This window comes from Bufo bufo, chromosome 2 (assembly GCF_905171765.1).
Source record: "Bufo bufo chromosome 2, aBufBuf1.1, whole genome shotgun sequence".
NCBI lineage: Eukaryota > Metazoa > Chordata > Amphibia > Anura > Bufonidae > Bufo > Bufo bufo.
This window is the reverse complement of record NC_053390.1, coordinates 257,251,342-257,268,884: the sequence shown is the minus strand read 5'-3', so window position 1 is coordinate 257,268,884 and position 17,543 is coordinate 257,251,342. Positions and strand designations below refer to the sequence as shown.

Genomic DNA, 17,543 nt, shown 5'->3' with positions numbered 1-17,543 from the left:
TCAATTGATCACCTACTAAGCATTCTGTATCCAGAATGCTATTATTTTCCCTTATAACCATGTTATAAGGGAAAATAATACAGTGATTAGACTGTCACCTAGCAACCATGCGTGAAAATTAGGGATCGACCGATATTGATTTTTTAGGGCCGATACCGATAATTTGTGAACTTTCAGGCCGATAGCCGATAATTTATACCGATATAATGGGAATTTTCATTTTTGAGAAAAAAAAAAAATTCCTACACAAATCTGCTGAAAATTAATATGTTTATTGTTAATGTGTATTTTTTTTGTTTATTGTTAATGTGTATTTTTTTTTTTTTATAAATCTTTTTCATTTATACTTAATATTTTTGTGTTTTTTTTTTATTACTAACGTTTAACCCCCTTAGGGACTAGAACCTTTGTCCTATTCACCCTGATGTTTTTACTATTGGCCGGGATTGGGGTGGGGGCGCACTGCGCCACCAATGATTAATACTGGGGGGCGCACTGCGCCACCAATGAAGATAAGTCTATCGATCATTCATATACAGGAGGCGGGAGCTGGCTGCAGAATCACATAGCCGGCTCCCGACCTCTATCAGCGGTAGCTGCGATCCGCGGCACCTGAGGAGTTAACTACCGCGGACCGCAGCTATTGCTCATAGAGGTCGGGAGCCGGCTATGTGATTCTGCAGCCAGCTCCCGCCTCCTGTATATATGAATGAATGAAAGGCTTATCTTCATTGGTGGCGCAGCGGCCACAGCCCCTCCCCTCCTCTTATGTTCTATCCCCTCATTGGCGGCAGCAGCAGCACAGGGGGAGGAGACACTGCTTCCTTCTCCCCTGTGCTGCGGAGGGAACACAGAGAGCGCTGTCAGCAGCGCGTTCTGTGTTCCCAATACGTTATCGGTATATCGGCAAAATTGATGCCGATACCGATAACGTTCAAAATCCTCAATATCGGCCGATAATATCGGCCAAACCGATAATCGGTCGATCCCTAGTGAAAATCGCACCTCATCCGCACTTGCTTGCGGATGCTTGCGATTTTCACGCAACCCCATTCACTTCTATGGGGCCTGCGTTGCGTGAAAAACGCAGAATATAGAGGATGCTGCGATTTTCACGCAACGCGTAAGTGATGCGTGAAAATCACTGCTCATCTGAACAGCCCCATAGAAATGAATGGGTCGGTATTCAGTGCGGGTGCAATGCGTTCACCTCACGCATCCGTGTGAAAGGGGCCATAAGGTATAAAGGAAATATCTGCTCCTGTTCTGTGTTCAGAGCCGCACCTGGTTTTGGCTCAAAATCACTGACTGAACACTGACTGTGTGCATAAGGCCTAATACACTGATACATATAGCAAGCAGTCTGCAGTTCAGGGTTGCTAAAAGTGAATACACTGTAGCAAACCTTCGGCTGTGAGAAGTATTAACCACCTCAGCTCCCCTAGCTTAAACACCCTTAATGACCAGACCACTTTTTACACTTCTGCACTACACTACTTTCACCGTTTATTGCTCGGTCATGCAACTTACCACCCAAATTAATTTTACCTCCTTTTCTTCTCACTAATAGAGCTTTCATTTGCTGGTATTTCATTGCTGCTGACATTTTTACATTTTTTGTTGTTAATCGAAATTTACCAACATTTTTGCAAAAAAATGACATTTTTCACTTTCAGTTGTAATTTTTTTTAAAAAAAACTACATCTATATATACATTTTTCTCTAAATTTATTGTTCTACATGTCTTTGATAAAAAAAAAATGTTTGGGTAAAAAAAATGGTTTGGGTAAAAGTTATAGCGTTTACAAACTATGGTACAAAAATGTGAATTTCCGCTTTTTGAAGCAGCTCTGACTTTCTGAGCACCTGTCATGTTTCCTGAGGTTCTACAATGCCCAGACAGTAGAAAAACCCCACAAATAACCCCATTTCGGAAAGTAGACACCCTAAGGTATTCGCTGATGGGCATAGTGAGTTCATAGAACGTTTTATTTTTTGTCACAAGTTAGCGGAAAATTATGATTTTTTTTTTTTTTCCTTACAAAGTCTCATATTCAACTAACTTGTGACAAAAAATTAAAACTTCCATGAACTCTCTATGCCCATCACGAAATACCTTGGGGTGTCTTCTTTCCAAAATGGGGTCACTTTGCGCATCTAGGCTGCAAAAAAGTGTCACACATGTGGTATCGCCGTACTCAGGAGAAGTTGGGCAATGTGTTTTGGGGTGTCTTTTTACATATACCCATGCTGGGTGAGATAAATATCTCGGTCAAATGCCAACTTTGTATAAAAAAATGGGAAAAGTTGTCTTTTAGAGATATTTCTCTCACCCAGCATGGGTATATGTAAAAAGACACCCCAAAACACATTGCCCAACTTCTCCTGAGTACGGCGATACCACATGTGTGACACTTTTTTGCAGCCTAGGTGGGCAAAGGGGCCCACATTCCAAAGAGCACCTTTAGGATTTCACAGGGCATTTTTTACACATTTTGATTTCAAACTACTTCTCACACATTAGGGCCCCTAAAATGCCAGGGCAGTATAACTACCCCACAAGTGACCCCATTTTGGAAAGAAAACACCCCAAGGTATTTCGTGATGGGCATAGTGAGTTCATGGAAGTTTTTATTTTTTGTCACAAGTTAGTGGAATATGAGACTTTGTAAGAAAAAATAAAAATAAATAAAATCATCATTTTCCGCTAACTTGTGACAAAAAATAAAAAATTCTAGGAACTCGCCATGCCCCTCACGGAATACCTTGGGGAGTCTTCTTTCCAAAATGGGGTCACTTGTGGGGTAGTTATACTGCCCTGGCATTTTAGGGGCCCTAATGCGTGAGAAGTAGTTTGAAATCAAAATGTGTAAAAAAATGACCTGTGATCCTAAAGGTGCTCTTTGGAATGTGGGCCCCTTTGCCCACCTAGGCTGCAAAAAAGTGTCACACATGTGGTATCGCCGTACTCGGGAGAAGTTGGGCAATGTGTTTTGGGGTGTCTTTTTACATATACCTATGCTGGGTGAGAGAAATATCTCTCTAAAAGACAACTTTTCCCATTTTTTTTTATTTTTTATACAAAGTTGGCATTTGACCGAGTTATTTATCTCACCCAGCATGGGTATATGTAAAAAGACACCCCAAAACACATTGCCCAACTTCTCCTGAGTACGGCGATACCACATGTGTGACACTTTTTTGCAGCCTAGATGCGCAAAGGGGCCCAAATTCCTTTTAGGAGGGCATTTTTAGACATTTGGATTCCGAAATGGGGTCACATGTGGGGTATTTATACTGCCCTGGCATTTTAGGGGCCCTAAAGCGTGAGAAGAAGTCTGGATTATAAATGTCTAAAAAATTTTACGCATTTGGATTCCGTGAGGGGTATGGTGAGTTCATGTGAGATTTTATTTTTTGTCACAAGTTAGTGGAATATGAGACTTTGTAAGAAAAAACAAAAACAAAAAAAATCTATTTCTGCTAACTTGTGCCCAAAAAATGTCTGAATGGAGCCTTACAGGGGGGTGATCAGGGAGTCTATATGGGGTGATCACCACCCTGTCATGTGTTTTGCGGATTTGCAAAACACATACGGACGTCTGAATGGAGCCTTACAGGGGGGTGATCAATGACGGGGGGAGGGGGGGGGGAGATCACCGCTTATAGACTCCCTGATCACCCCCCTGTAAGGCTCCATTCAGAGGTCCGTATGTGTTTTGCGGATCCACGGATTCATGGATCGGATCCGCAAAACACATACGGACGTCTGAATGGAGCCTTACAGGGGGGTGATCAATGACAGGGGGGTGATCAGGGAGTCTATGTGGGGTGATCACCCCCCTGTCATTGATCACCCCCCTGTAAGGCTCCATTCAGACGTCCGTATGTGTTTTGCGGATCCGATCCATGGATCTGTAAAACACATACGGACGTCTGAATGGAGGCTTACTGGGGGGGTGATCAATGACGGGGGTGATCAATGACGGGGGTGATCAATGACGGGGGTGATCAATGACGGGGGGATGATCAGGGAGTCTATATGGGGTGATCAGGGGTTAATTAGGGGTTAATAAGTGACAGGGGGGGGGGTGTAGTGTAGTGTGGTGCTTGGTGCTACTTATTACAGAGCTGCCTGTGTCCTCTGGTGGTCGATCCAAGCAAAAGGGACCACCAGAGGACCAGGTAGCAGGTATATTAGACGCTGTTAGGGGTTAAAAAAATCGCATCTACAGCCTGCCAGTGAACGATCGCCGCTGGCAGGCTGTAGATCCACTCGCTTACCTGCAGTTCCTGTGAACGCGCGCGCCTGTGTGCGCGCGTTCACAGGAAATCTCGCGTCTCGCGAGAACGAGTATATGCGTGACTCTGCCTGGGTGAGCTGCCTCCGGAACGCGATCCTGCGTTAGGTGGTCCGGAGGAGGTTAAACCTGGATGTGTATAGGTCCTTTTCTTGGGTATCAAGAAGAAATATTGAAACACAGACTATATTAGAAAGTTGCAGAACGTTTCATTATGCTATATCTAATTTACATAAGCCTATAGACCAATTGTATTCAGGTACCTGCATAGCAGCAGCACTTGTAGTTTTCGTAGTGTCGGGTTATTTTAGGGACATTTCTAGATAAACATTCCTAGGAAGGTCTTTAGGATTGTGGTCAGTGGGAAACCTGCAGCAAAACCACAAAAAACTCGTAAAGCCTTATTCACACAACCATGTCCGTATAGAGCTCAGTTATAAAACAGTCTGTTTCATCCATGAAGATGTGTGTTTTTTCTCCTCCCTTTTTTCACATATACTGCTACCTTGAAAAGGAGGTCTCTCGATCATCTGTGGATTTGATGCAGTCAAATCAGTAGATCTGTGCGCTGTCCATGGAGAACACGGCACACATCCGGGATTCACTGACGTCTGAATAAGACCTTAGAGCCGCTAATTATTTTTGGGACATGCTGCAATTTTCCTAAAAAAAATTTAAAAAAAATTCGCAGCAGTTTTTGACCATGTGAGTGGGGTTTCATAAAATCTAATTTACTGCAATGAAACATCTGCTAACGCAGCACCAGAAGTACAAAAGCACACGTTTTTGGCTTTTTCATTATTCTGCTAATGTTTTTTAACGCACAGCAGTCTTTGTTTCATTATGAAATGTTATATATAAAACGCACATGTGTAAACAAAAATAAAATAAAAATCACATGTACATTTGTTTGACGTGTGTACTTAGCGTTACATTCCCAGCCTGCTCTGACCTCATTGATATGAGCGACCTCTGATCAGAGCCTCTGTCATAGACTCGTTATTCTATTGAAATAATTCAATACATGATGGTAAAAAGCAAGAAACGAAGAGATATCCAGCTCCAAAAATGGTGGTAGAAAAATCTGTATCTTTATTTTGCGGTAATTAAAATCTTCAGTACAGGATGCTTAAGTCCACGCGTTTCAGACCATCATGTATTCAAGGTCCTTCCTCATGACCTAATAGTAAAAAGCAAAAAGGAATGCTGCTAATCTTTGTTTGGGAAGGTCATTTATTATACTTCACATTGTGGGGGTGTCCAGTTTGCCTTGAGGGGTTACCACCTGTGGGCGTTACCTTTGATTTAGTTACAGGCTGTTATCGTGGGGCCCCTACGTGCAAGATATAGAATAGAGGAATAGGGTTGTTATTTGCTTTACCACAGAAAAAACAGATCTGGTTTCCTCTTTTGTTATGTGAGGTTCACCTTGTTCTCGGATTATATAGCTTGGATCCGTCCCTGAAGAATAGAGGAGCCCTCGACCTCAGCTGGTATGTAGACCTTCTGCTCTCCAGCCTGTGTCATTCTGTAGCTCAGTACAGGTTGAAAAGCTTTCTATCACTCATAGCTGCCATTAGTGGTTGTCCTCTTCAAGGAGGACCTCTCACCTCTCCTGTCTGTTATAGTACCTACTTGCATGCCCTTAATGTAATAATGATTCTGGAACATCTATTCTTATGACTGTGTTGTGCCATTCCTTTATTATTCCTGCTAGAAGTTCTGAATTAATTACTACTAACTAGCTATTTGCAATGTACGTCCTGCTAGAAGTTTTGAATGAATTACTAGCAGTCTGCTTTGAAGGTCCCGATGGTTGTTACCAGTTGGGGGGTGTCCTTGTGCAGTCTGACGCCATCCATTCAGCTGTACGTGCATCTTTGGACATGAATAATGTGTCATAGTCAGGCCGTCATCAATTATAACCAGCATGGGATCACCAGTGGTCTACCTGCCATGCTGCCATTCACTTTCTAAACTGCAGGCTAATTTTAGCTTTGGGCCTACCAGGCTTCTCTTGTCCCCATATACAGTCAGCTCCATCACTGAATGCTGACATGAACTGGAACAGATGAGAGTGCCAATTTTAGGAAACTGGCACCATTTTGAAGAGCAGTGTTTGTCTGGCACCATTTTGAAGAGCAGTGTTTGTCTGGCACCATTTTGAAGAGCAGTGTTTGTCTGGCACCATTTTAGTGGAAGCTATACTTATTGCACTATGTGTAGTAATGTACAGCATATGGTGGCATGGTTTTAACTGTACATTGTGGTCGCATGATTTATGGGACTGTATCTGGTACATTCTTCCCTTTTTTAAAGGGGCAATCCGCATCAGTTGCCAATGACTTCAATGGGTCCATGGTCCACATATTGAGGCGATGTATAGGACGTTTATCTCTTGACGTTAACTGCTCTGCGCGGTGATGCGGCGTGCAGACTGCCGGTATCTGCGTTTTGTGGTTCCACACTTTTGTACGGTTGCTCATCTTGTTATGTAAATGGAGTTCAAAGTTGAATGCAGTTTAGTCTACTCATGGGTATGATACTGTATATGAAGCAGCCTTTCTAGTACGTCACTGATACCCAAATATAAAGACTTCCAATCACCAGTAAAATGTATTTTAGCTGACCCTGAAAAAACTGAGTGACAATCTGTATGGCTGCTAGAATGAGGTGTCACCCGTTTGTTTCTCCAGGCCCATAAATGTCCCTTAGCCTTGTTCTGCTTTAGTACAAGAGCAAGGATGTATATCACTGCTGGGTGACAACCCAGACAGAACTAAAAAAAAAAGCACCGCTTTCTAAAAGGGTCATTCCTACCTCAGACATTTATGCCATATCCACCTTAAATTTCTGATAGGTGTGAGCCCCGTGGAGGCCCAGACACCGTTCCACCTGTATGTGGGGGCCAGGGATGTTCAGGAGTATGGAAACGGCATAGGTCCCTGTAACCGAAACTTCGGTTCACCTGTATGGAAGTTATGGCAATGGCATAGCACAGCGAGCAAGTATTAAAGGGGTTGTCTAACCTCAAACCTTGGTCGCATATCTCAAGGATATGCCACCAATGTCAGATATGTGTGGGTCTCACCTCTGGGGCCCGTACCTATCTCTAGATCGGAGCTCCCAAAGTAAACAAGAGCATATATACGGCTGCCCTCCATTTTTTATGGGATGCCCGAAAATAGCCGAGGGAGTGGGCTCTACTATTTTTGGAAGTTCCATAGAAATGAATTGAGAGCACTCTGCACAATCGCAGCCACTGCTCCGTTCACTTCTATGGAACTGACGCATATAGCTGAGCCACAGCCACTCCTATCAAAATGAATTATGGGTGGTGCGCTTTTGTTGACTTTGGGAGCTCCATTCTAGAGACAGGAGTAGGTCCCGTACCTTTCTGATCCTAGGCCACCAATGTTTAAGGTGGGACAACTGCTTTAACTAAAACTGATAGTTGCTCTTTAAGGGGGTTATCCCACAACAAACATTTATTACTTACCGTATCCACAGGATAGGTAACAAATGTATGATCACTGCCAGGACCCCGGCCAGCTACTCATTCATTTAAATGCCTGGGGTACCGAGCCCTCTGAAATGAGGTTTGGGGGAGGGGGATCAGTACCCCAGTAGTAATTTGTACTGGGGATCCCAATCCAGTGATCCTACAGTTATCCCCAGTCTGCAGGATAGGTGATAACTATTTGTCATGGGATTCAAGGATTTCTAAACACCAGCCCTTCTGCTTCATAGAAGCACATAAATAATTTAGGATAAAAATGTGTTTTTTTTTCAGATTCATTTCCTTTGTTTTTCTTCATATTTCTGCGCTACTCAGACAGCTGAATAGACTTGTGCTTTTACTTACAGGAGCAACATTTGGCTAGAACGGTGCAATCCCCCAGGATGCCCAAATGGAGGAAAGTGCATCACGGTGAGTTTTAATTTTGCAGACAAGTCATTAAATTAAAAGATCTTTTGAAGCCTTAGGTTATAGATTGTCTTTTGATACACTCCCAGAATGTCCACCTATTGCGTACAGTGCATTTTTGCGGAGGAATAACTTTTTTAATTTCTCCATAGCCATAGGAGGACTTGTTTTTTGTGTAACAAATTGTACTTTTTAATGGCACCATTTAAAGGGAACCTGTCACCGGGATTTTGTGTATAGAGCTGAGGACATGGGTTGCTAAATGGCTGCTAGGACATCCGCAATACCCAGTCCCCATAGCTCTGTGTGCTTTTAGTGTGTAAAAAACCCGATTTGATACATCTCTGGGACAGGACTCATATCAGGTTAATTTGCATATGTATAAAAAAATCAAAACTGGGTGGAATTGGAAAAAAATTCAATTTTGCCACAGTTTTACGTGTTTTGTTTTTACGACGTTCACTATGCGGTAAAACTGACTTGTGCTCTTCATTCTCCAGGTCAGTACGATTATGGTGATACCACATATGTATAGTTTTTCTTGCATTTTAATACAGAAAAAAATTTGTGTGTTGAGTGTGTATGACTTTTTGACAACTAGGCATTTTTTTATTATTGCATTGTACTCATTTTGAACTAAAAATCATTTTTTACAATTGGTCACTATTAAAAATATGGAATCCTTTTTTCTGTACAGAACTGAGATGTTGTAGTAGCAGCCTGTGGATTTTCTGTCTTTTCCGTCATCTGGGGAGCTGACGGACTCCTTATCTCTGCTCTCTGACATTATAACCACTCATAGCTCAAGAATGTGGCTTAAATAAGTGTTTATGACCTCTTAGTAATTAACAGAAGAGGGTTATTAGATGACGGCACAAAGTGAAAGTAAAAAGTACCAGTCAACTGTTAGAAAAACAGTTAACCCTTTGTGACAGAATGGCCTCAAAATTTTTCATAAAGACCAATTGAATATGATTTTAGCCAAAAATGAGTAAAAATGCAACCGTAAACAAAAATTGCCTCCGAAGGTGTACATAGCCTTTTAAGTAGTGTTATTTTGATTTTTGGGGACGTGGGGTGATTTGAATTTATTATTATTATTATTATTATTATTATTATTATTATGTATCCAAGTGGACAACAACAAGCACAATCATCACATTGCAATTTGTATAGAGAAATGGAATTATCCCCATTACCCTATACATAGATCACTATACTACAATTCAGTGCTGCCAGCTGCTGGCCTCTATTGTAGTATACAAGTAATGAGCCTGGAAGCCTAGTAGAAGATCAGGCTCATTACTTACAAGGAACGCCTTCCCCGATCTCCGCCCAGGGGAGGCATTCCTGCCTGTGAAGCACACGCTTTCCGGGTTTCTAGCATCTGAGGGGTTACATGTTCACAATTGGCATCGCCAATCAGAGACACTAGCCGTGGGCTATCTATAGCACTCGCATCAGCCAATTTAATAGGTACAAATCTGCTGACAGATGCCATTCAATGAATGCCCGTCATATGGCTGAACATATAGGAACATATTTTTTGAGTAGACGTGCAGTTATTTAAAGGACCGTTGAGTGTCTGACCATGAATTTGTGGTATAGCCTTGCCTGTATGTTGTGGGATCTTCCCTATGCCTACTTCTTGTAAAGGCAATCAAATGTCTAGTCACTTCTTCTCTGTCTCACTGCAGCCTCCTCCCTCCTCATCCCTGTCTTAGGTATGACTACTTTTCTGAGCAGAAGAACAGGGTGACTATAGGCTTCTAGAACGTGAGGAGTTTTTGCATAGACACCGATTAATGGAAAAATGCTAATGTTAAATGATACTGAAAAGCCAGTAGTCTGCCAGCGCTGAGGTCTTGGGAGCATCAGATGAATAATTTAATGAGGAATAAAAAAATATTATCCTTTAATGTGCCAAAGAGTAAGCAAAAGGAAATCCTGTACGTCACAAAGGATTTCATCACAAATGTTCTTGACCCTAAGGCCAGGAAGGTCCTGTTGTGATCTGCATGTGTTCTCTCTCTCACTTTCTGAACGTGAATGAATATTGCATTGCTTCAATTGGATCAATGTAAATAGATGAGAATTGACTTCACTTTCTTCTTGTTCATAACATGTGAAGATATTTGTTTTAATATCTTTCAAGTAGAGACTCTCCGGGGTGCGTAACTCATGCCAAATAATTGCACACGTGAAAATCTTAGACGGAATGGCGGAACAATAGCTGGCAAGGAGTCTTTATTCAGTGCATGTTTTTCTTTTATGTTACAGGAAATCTGACTCAACTGGACTCTCCCCTGTGGAGCCCTGGACGTTACAGCCCGAACAGTGTGTGAGCTGCAAACTGCGTCTGACAGGACCAGCCATGGTAAACGCTGCTCCCATTTCTACACAATTTTTCTCCTGCACATAGGGATATGCCCTTGAAGATGTCTTCTGTTGTACATCCATCCAAAACCAGAACATGTTCAGCACAGTATCCCTCTAGAGGGAAGGGCTGATTATTTCCTTTTTCTGGACAACTTAAAAAAAAAATATACACTGCTCAAAAAAATAAAGGGAACACAAAAATAAGACATCCTAGATCTGAATTACTTAAATATTGAATGTGCTGACAACAAAATCACACAATAATAAAAAAATGGAAATCAAATTTTTTAACTCATGGAGGTCTGGATTTGGAGTCACACTCAAAATTAAAGTGGAAAAACACACTACAGGCTGATCCAACTTTAAAGTAATGTCCTTAAAACAAGTCAAAGTGAGGCTCAGTAGTGTGTGTGGCCTCCACGTACCTGTATGACCTCCCTACAACGCCTGTGCATGCTCCTGATGAGGTGGTGGACGGTCTCCTGAGGGATCTCCTCCCAGACCTGGACTAAAGCATCTGCCAACTCCTGGACAGTCTGTGGTGCAACGTGACGTTAATGGATAGAGCGAGACATGATGTCCCAGATGTGCTCAATTGGATTCAGGTCTGGGGAACGGGCGTGCCAGTCCATAGCATCAATGCCTTCGTCTTGCAGGAACTGCTGACACACTCCAGCCACATGAGGTCTAGCATTGTCTTGCATTAGGAGGAACCCAGGGCCAACCGCACCAGCATATGGTCTCACAAGGGGTCTGAGGATCTCATCTCGGTACCTAATGGCAGTCAGGCTACCTCTGGCGAGCACATGGAGGGCTGTGTGGCCCTCCAAAGAAATGCCACCCCACACTATTACTGACCCAATGCCAAACCGGTCATGCTGGAGGATGTTGCAGGCAGCAGAACGTTCTCCACGGCGTCTCCAGACTCTGTCACATGTGCTCAGTGTGAAGCTTCTTTTATCTGTGAAGAGCACAGGGCGCCAGTGGCGAATTTGCCAATCTTGGTGTTCTCTGGCAAATGCCAAACGTCCTGCACGGTGTTGGGCTGTAAGCACAACCCCCTCCTGTGGACGTCGGGCCCTCATATCACCCTCATGGAGTCTGTTTCTGACCGTTTGAGCAGACACATGAACATTTGTGGCCTGCTGGAGGTCATTTTGCTGGGCTCTGGCAGTGCTCCTCCTGTTCCTCCTTGCACAAAGGCGGAGGTAGCGGTCCTGCTGCTGGGTTGTTGCCCTCCTATGGCCTCCTCCACATCTTCTGATGTATTGACCTGTCTCCTGGTAGCGCCTCCATGCTCTGGACACTACGCTGACAGACACAGCAAACCTTCTTGCCACAGCTCGCATTGATGTGCCATCCTGGATAAGCTGCACTACCTGAGCCACTAGTGTGGGTTGTAGACTCCGTCTCATGCTACCACTAGAGTGAAAGCACCGCCAGCATTCAAAAGTGACCAAAACATCAGCCAGGAAGCATAGGAACTGAGAAGTGGTCTGTGGTTACCACCTGCAGAACCACTCCTTTATTGGGGGTGTCTTGCTAATTGCCTATAATTTCCACCTGTTGTCTATCCCATTTGCACAACAGCATGTGAAATTGATTGTCACTCAGTGTTGCTTCCTAAGTGGACAGTTTGATTTCACAGAAGTGTGATTGACTTGGAGTTACATTGTGTTGTTTAAGTGTTCCCTTTATTTTTTTGAGCAGTGTAATAGCCTGCTATTATTTTTTTTAATGGAAAATTTGCAATGCTGCGTTTCAATATTTTTGGATTTTTTGTTGCAGTTTTTAAAGCCAAAGCCATGACCTAAACGAAGAACACCTATAAAGGAAATGCTGAGATTTCTCCTCTTTGTGAATCCATTCCTGGCTTTGGCCTTAAAAACAACACCAAAAACCTGAATGTGGAAAGCCAGCCCAAGGCCTGGGTTCACATGTGACTGAAAATCCAGAGGAAAAATCCGCTGAGGTTTTGGCTGCGTTTACTCAGCGAAAAACAACAACAAAGCTGCACGTATTACAGTGCATTTTTTGCTATGGAAAAGCCCGCAGATTTGACCTTCACCATTGTAAAGCGTGAAATCCGCGGTATAAATTGACATGCTTTAGATTTCAAATCCGCAATACCACAGGTTTACAAACTCCATGCAGATATGATCCTTGTTTGGATTTGAACCTAGGTCCCTAGTGCTGCAAGGCACCAGTGCACAGTTGCTCAGTGGTTAGTATTTGTGCCTTGCAGCACTAGGATCCTAGGTTCGAATCCAACCAAGGACAACATTTGCATGTTTCCCCTGTGTTTGCATGGGTTTCCTCGGATTCACAAAATACAGATACTTTCCTTGTGCATTCTGTGTTTTTCTCACTCCCATCAATAGAAAGGGATATTCTCGTCTGCAGTATGGACAAAAATAGGACATTAGTCTATTATTTACGGAGTGGCCACGCGGAGCTGCAAAAAATACTGATATGTGCATGGCCCCATCTAAATTAATGAGTTAGTGTGCTAGCCACAAAAAATGCAGATAGCACATGGATTAAAAATATGGTTGTGGACATTAGGCCTATATGTGAATATTCTATGTATTTTTTAATTTTTTTATTAATTGATTTAGATGGTTTTCTGGAGATCATATTTTTGTGACTTCAAAAATTTTTCTATTACTTGCCTTGGCCCTTCAACTTCCTCCTTTGTTTGGACATTCAGCACGGCAAACAGCTTCTTCTGACTTTCTCAGTCAGACCATTCACTCTGACCAAACAGGGAAGGGGATAAGTGATTCAATTAGAGTATCACACCTTACACTGATAAGTGCACTGCTCTTCTGTGAGCATCTTTATCTAGGCCAATCAAGAGATCAATAGAGCTGTCATACTGTTATCCTGATTCTACTTGTCTACTATTATACTAACAGATAACAACATATTTCCCTTACGGCAGCAGTAAACTAACAACCGGATCCCTATTTATAGTTCTGTCTCTCTTTGGTGACTGCTAAAAGACAATATTTTATATTTGGTTTTTTAGTGGTATAGTACTGCCGAAATTAAAAAGGAAACCTGCCAAAAATTATTTTAAAATTTGTTTACTATGAATATTGAGGTTAAACAAAAATACCTCTTTCTGTTGAAGTGCCCCTTTAATGACAGGAAGGCACAAAGTAACATTGAATTCATAAGCTGGGAGTAAAAGGTACCCTGTTTCCTCATTGCTGTCCTACTTCATTGATAACTTTAGGCATTTGACAATTGTAGAAAAATAAGGCCTCTTTGTGCACAACCTAAAGGGGTTTTCCAAAGATAAAATGTCTGTCCATAATATAAAAATATTAAAAAATAAAAAAAAGTGTCTGCTTATCGTTAAAATTCTTCACCATTGCTGCCATTTTTTCTGTTGCTGTCTTTGCACTTCTGGATTAAGATGCATTGTCCATTAGGACAACACATCAGTGGTCTTGCCAGTCACAGATTACCTTAATGACTTCACCCTGGTTGACAGAGTGACTGTGGTTGTCTAGCCCTCAGTTGACGTCGTCATGCAGGACTGTAAAGAGATTCTCTGAGGACCTGAACATAGGCCGTCCAGGGACAATGACAAAATTTAAAGAGAAGTATATTGAGAGGTTTATTACTTGAGCATTTTGGGCAGTTTCAGTGAGATATTATTTTCTTTTACGCCCATGACAGCACCCTTGAGAGACTGCCTCCATCCAGGACAGGAAACAAGAACTTTCGTGGCGAGTTCTTAAGGAGGGGCTCTGCCACTGTAGCACCAGTTCCTGTTTCCTGTCCTAGGGATAGGACCTATAGTGGAGAACTAGAAGATTAGGCTGCAGGAGCCCCGCATGTGCATCAGAGATAGGGGGGAGCCGCCTGCCAAGTCTGGGCCCATCCTTCTGGGTCTCGGACTATGTCGTGCCGGCGTTCCTGGGCAGACCCGGTGTTACTGGGAGGTAATGTGGGAACGCCGGACCCTCCTGGCTGTGTTTAGGAGGTCCGGGGTCTGGTCTCTTTCTTCCTCCTGACCTCCAGCAAGCTTACAGAGGCGGGGGAGGGCTGAGTATTTTCTGAGCGCGCTCCGTGCGCAAACAAAAGATATCTTCAACTTCCGGTATTTGTAACGCATGTGGTTCCAGATTGCCAGAGTTCCGGAAATGAGGATAGGAACATCCTCTTCCATAAAGGGCCGCGTGGGGACGCTGGCAGGGACCCAAACTAGGATATTTAATCCTTATCAGCATGCGGTCAGGAGGATCCCAGCCAGCCTGCAGGCATCCGTGGATGTACCTATGGATAACATCCTATCCTTATTTGGATGTATGGAGGAAGAGAGCAGTCAGCGCGCTGATGTCCAGGAGGGTCATGATGGCAGACAGGTATTCCTGGTGGGGTAAGGGAGTCAATCCCCACCTTTTATTCCTCCCTTCAGTATCTAATGGGGCTTATTCTCTTATTTTATTTTAGAATATCAAAGAGGGCCTTAGGAAAGCCACCGCTAAAATTAAAAGAAAGTGTGCTGTATGCAAGAAGAAAATTGCTCCTTCCTGGTCTAAGTTGTTATGTCAGCATTGCGTTAACAAGGTGGTAGAGGAGAAATCCCCCTCACTACTTCAGAGTATCAAAGATATTGTCAAATCTGAAGTTTCCTATTCAATCAAAATGTTTAAAAAGTGCCTCCCTTCCTCAGCTGCGGACAAGCAAGGTCACTCTAATGTCATATCCGATACCGAATCTTCCAACAATAATGAGCAAGGAGAAATCCTAGATAATTCAAGCTCTTCCTCAGATGAAGAATCCACGGGTAGACCTTTATTTTCCCCTGAGGATACGTATTCCCTACTCAAGACTATTAGAGTCTGTATGAAGGTGGATGAATCCAGGGAACAGAAATCCATTCAAGATATGTTTGTGATCTGGTTCACAAAACCGTTAAACGAAAATATAAAATATTTAATTCAGAAAGAGTGGAAAAAACCTGACGAAGTTTTTTTTATCCCAAGAAATGTTAAAAGAAAATATCCCTTTGAGGGAGAGTCATGATGTTGCGATAGGCCTCCTAAGTTGGATGCCCCTATTGCAAAAAATGTCAAAAAGATCTGCTTTGCCTTTTGAAGACCTCGGCACTTTGAAAGACCCGATGGATAGACGGGCAGAGCTGTACTCAAAAAAATAAATAATGGGAGGCCTCCTACTCAGGCCTTTAAGCCTAATATAGCCATTACCTCTACTGCCAGATCCTTTAAAATTATGGTTACAGGAACTAGAATCCATATCCAAAATAAAATCTCTAGAGACCAGCTCCTAGCGGTATTTCCGACCATCTTTAAAGCAGTGGACTTTATTTTGGACGCATGGCTGACACATTAAGATTAAATGCCAGATCCGCAGCTCTTTCCAATTCAGATAGGAGAGCAATTTGGCTTAAGGGGTGGTCTGCTGACATGGGTTCAAAAATAAGCTTGGCTCTATACCGTGCCAGGGAGACTTACTTTTTGGTTCCGTTTTGGAAGACCTTTTAGAAAAGGCCTTTGACAATAAGAAAGGGTTTCCCGTTTCCAAACCACCTAGGGGGCATCAATTTTTTCACAGAAACAGGAGAGTCTTCAACAAAAGAGATAAAAAGCAAAATAATTGGAGACAAAACAGAGGTAGAAGGGATAAGGGGTTCCCTATTTAGTACCCAGTCCACTTCAGGCCCCAAGTATGGTCAGAAATGATGGGTTTTTTTTTTCCTCGGGCTTGGGGAAAAAAATCTAGGCAAGCCCCTGGATAAATGGTATTATAAAAGACGGTTTTCTTCTAGAGTTTCTCTCTCCCCCACTAGAAAGGCTAAAAATGACAAAGAATAAGTTTTTTTTTTTCTCTTTTAAAGAAACATGTACTAATTCCCGTCCCAGACTAAGGAAAAGGGAGGGGGTTTTATTCGTCCCTGTTTCTCGTACCTAAGCCAGATGTATCTTTCAGAATGATTATAAACCTGAGAGACTTAAATCAGTACCTAAAATACAAGAAGTTTAGAATGGAATCCATACAGTCTGCAATAAAACATCTTTTCAAAGACTGTGTCATGGCTACCATAGATATAAAGGATGCCTATTATCACATCCCAATTCATTCATGTTGACTTTCAAAAATACCTCAGAGTGGCTGTGTCTATGGAAGGACAGGTTCATCATTTACAATACAGAGCCCTTCCATTTGGAACATCCCAGGCCCCCGAGGCTTTTTACAAAGTTAATGGCAGGGGTTATGGCCCACATAAGAGAAAAAGACATTCTGGTTATTCCTTACTTGGACGATCTTCTAACCTCTCATCTTCTAGAAATAGTAGACATTCTAGTAAATCTTGGGTGGCAGATAAACTGGGAATAATAAAACTTGACCCCCTAACAAGAATGTGTTTTTCTAGGGCTGATCCTGGATTTTGTGAATCTACGGTGCATCCTCTCTCAGCACAAGATAACCAGGATAATGAAAGACATGCAAGTCCTAATAGCCTAAAAAAACTATCAGACAAAGGATGGCAGTACTAGGCAGAATGACCTCCACAATACCAGCTGTAAATTGGTCCCTGTCTCGCTCCAGCACGCTTCAGTGGCAGATCAGAATGTCAGGGATCATTGTCCCTGCTCGAGGCCCCTCTGTCTCTCACCTCTCAGGTGATACAGTCCTTACCTGGTGGCTAGAGCCTTCAAATCCGACTCGGGGCTTCCCACGGATTGTCCAGGAACAAGTAACCATCACCACGGATGTCAGTCCGACTGGGTGGGGGGCATTTTTTCAGTCGGGGGTTCTGCAGGGGGTGTGGAGTCCAACAGAAAGCCAGGACTCCCAAAATGTGCGTTAATTAAGAGTGGTTCTGCTAGCCTTATGAGTTTTCCTGCCCAGATTGCAGGGAAAAGGACTAAAAATATTCTCAGACAACGCTACAG

The 17,543-nt window shown here is 42.8% G+C and overlaps 1 protein-coding gene across 9 annotated transcripts in view; it reads left to right on the top strand.

Moving 5' to 3' along the window:
* The window catches only part of LIMK2 (LIM domain kinase 2), a 75,016-nt gene that overhangs the window by 10,822 nt on the left and 46,651 nt on the right, over positions 1-17,543 (top strand). For 3 of the 9 annotated variants that reach the window (XM_040416477.1, XM_040416478.1, XM_040416476.1), the window contains exons 3-5: positions 5,724-5,794; positions 8,169-8,232; positions 10,510-10,606. In XM_040416477.1, coding sequence (XP_040272411.1) covers positions 8,213-8,232; positions 10,510-10,606 — 117 coding nt within the window. In that variant the 5' untranslated portion in view covers positions 5,724-5,794; positions 8,169-8,212. The remainder of the gene's footprint in view (positions 1-5,723; positions 5,795-8,168; positions 8,233-10,509; positions 10,607-17,543) is intronic. The other 6 variants (XM_040416481.1, XM_040416480.1, XM_040416479.1 and 3 more) reach the window with 2 other exon arrangements.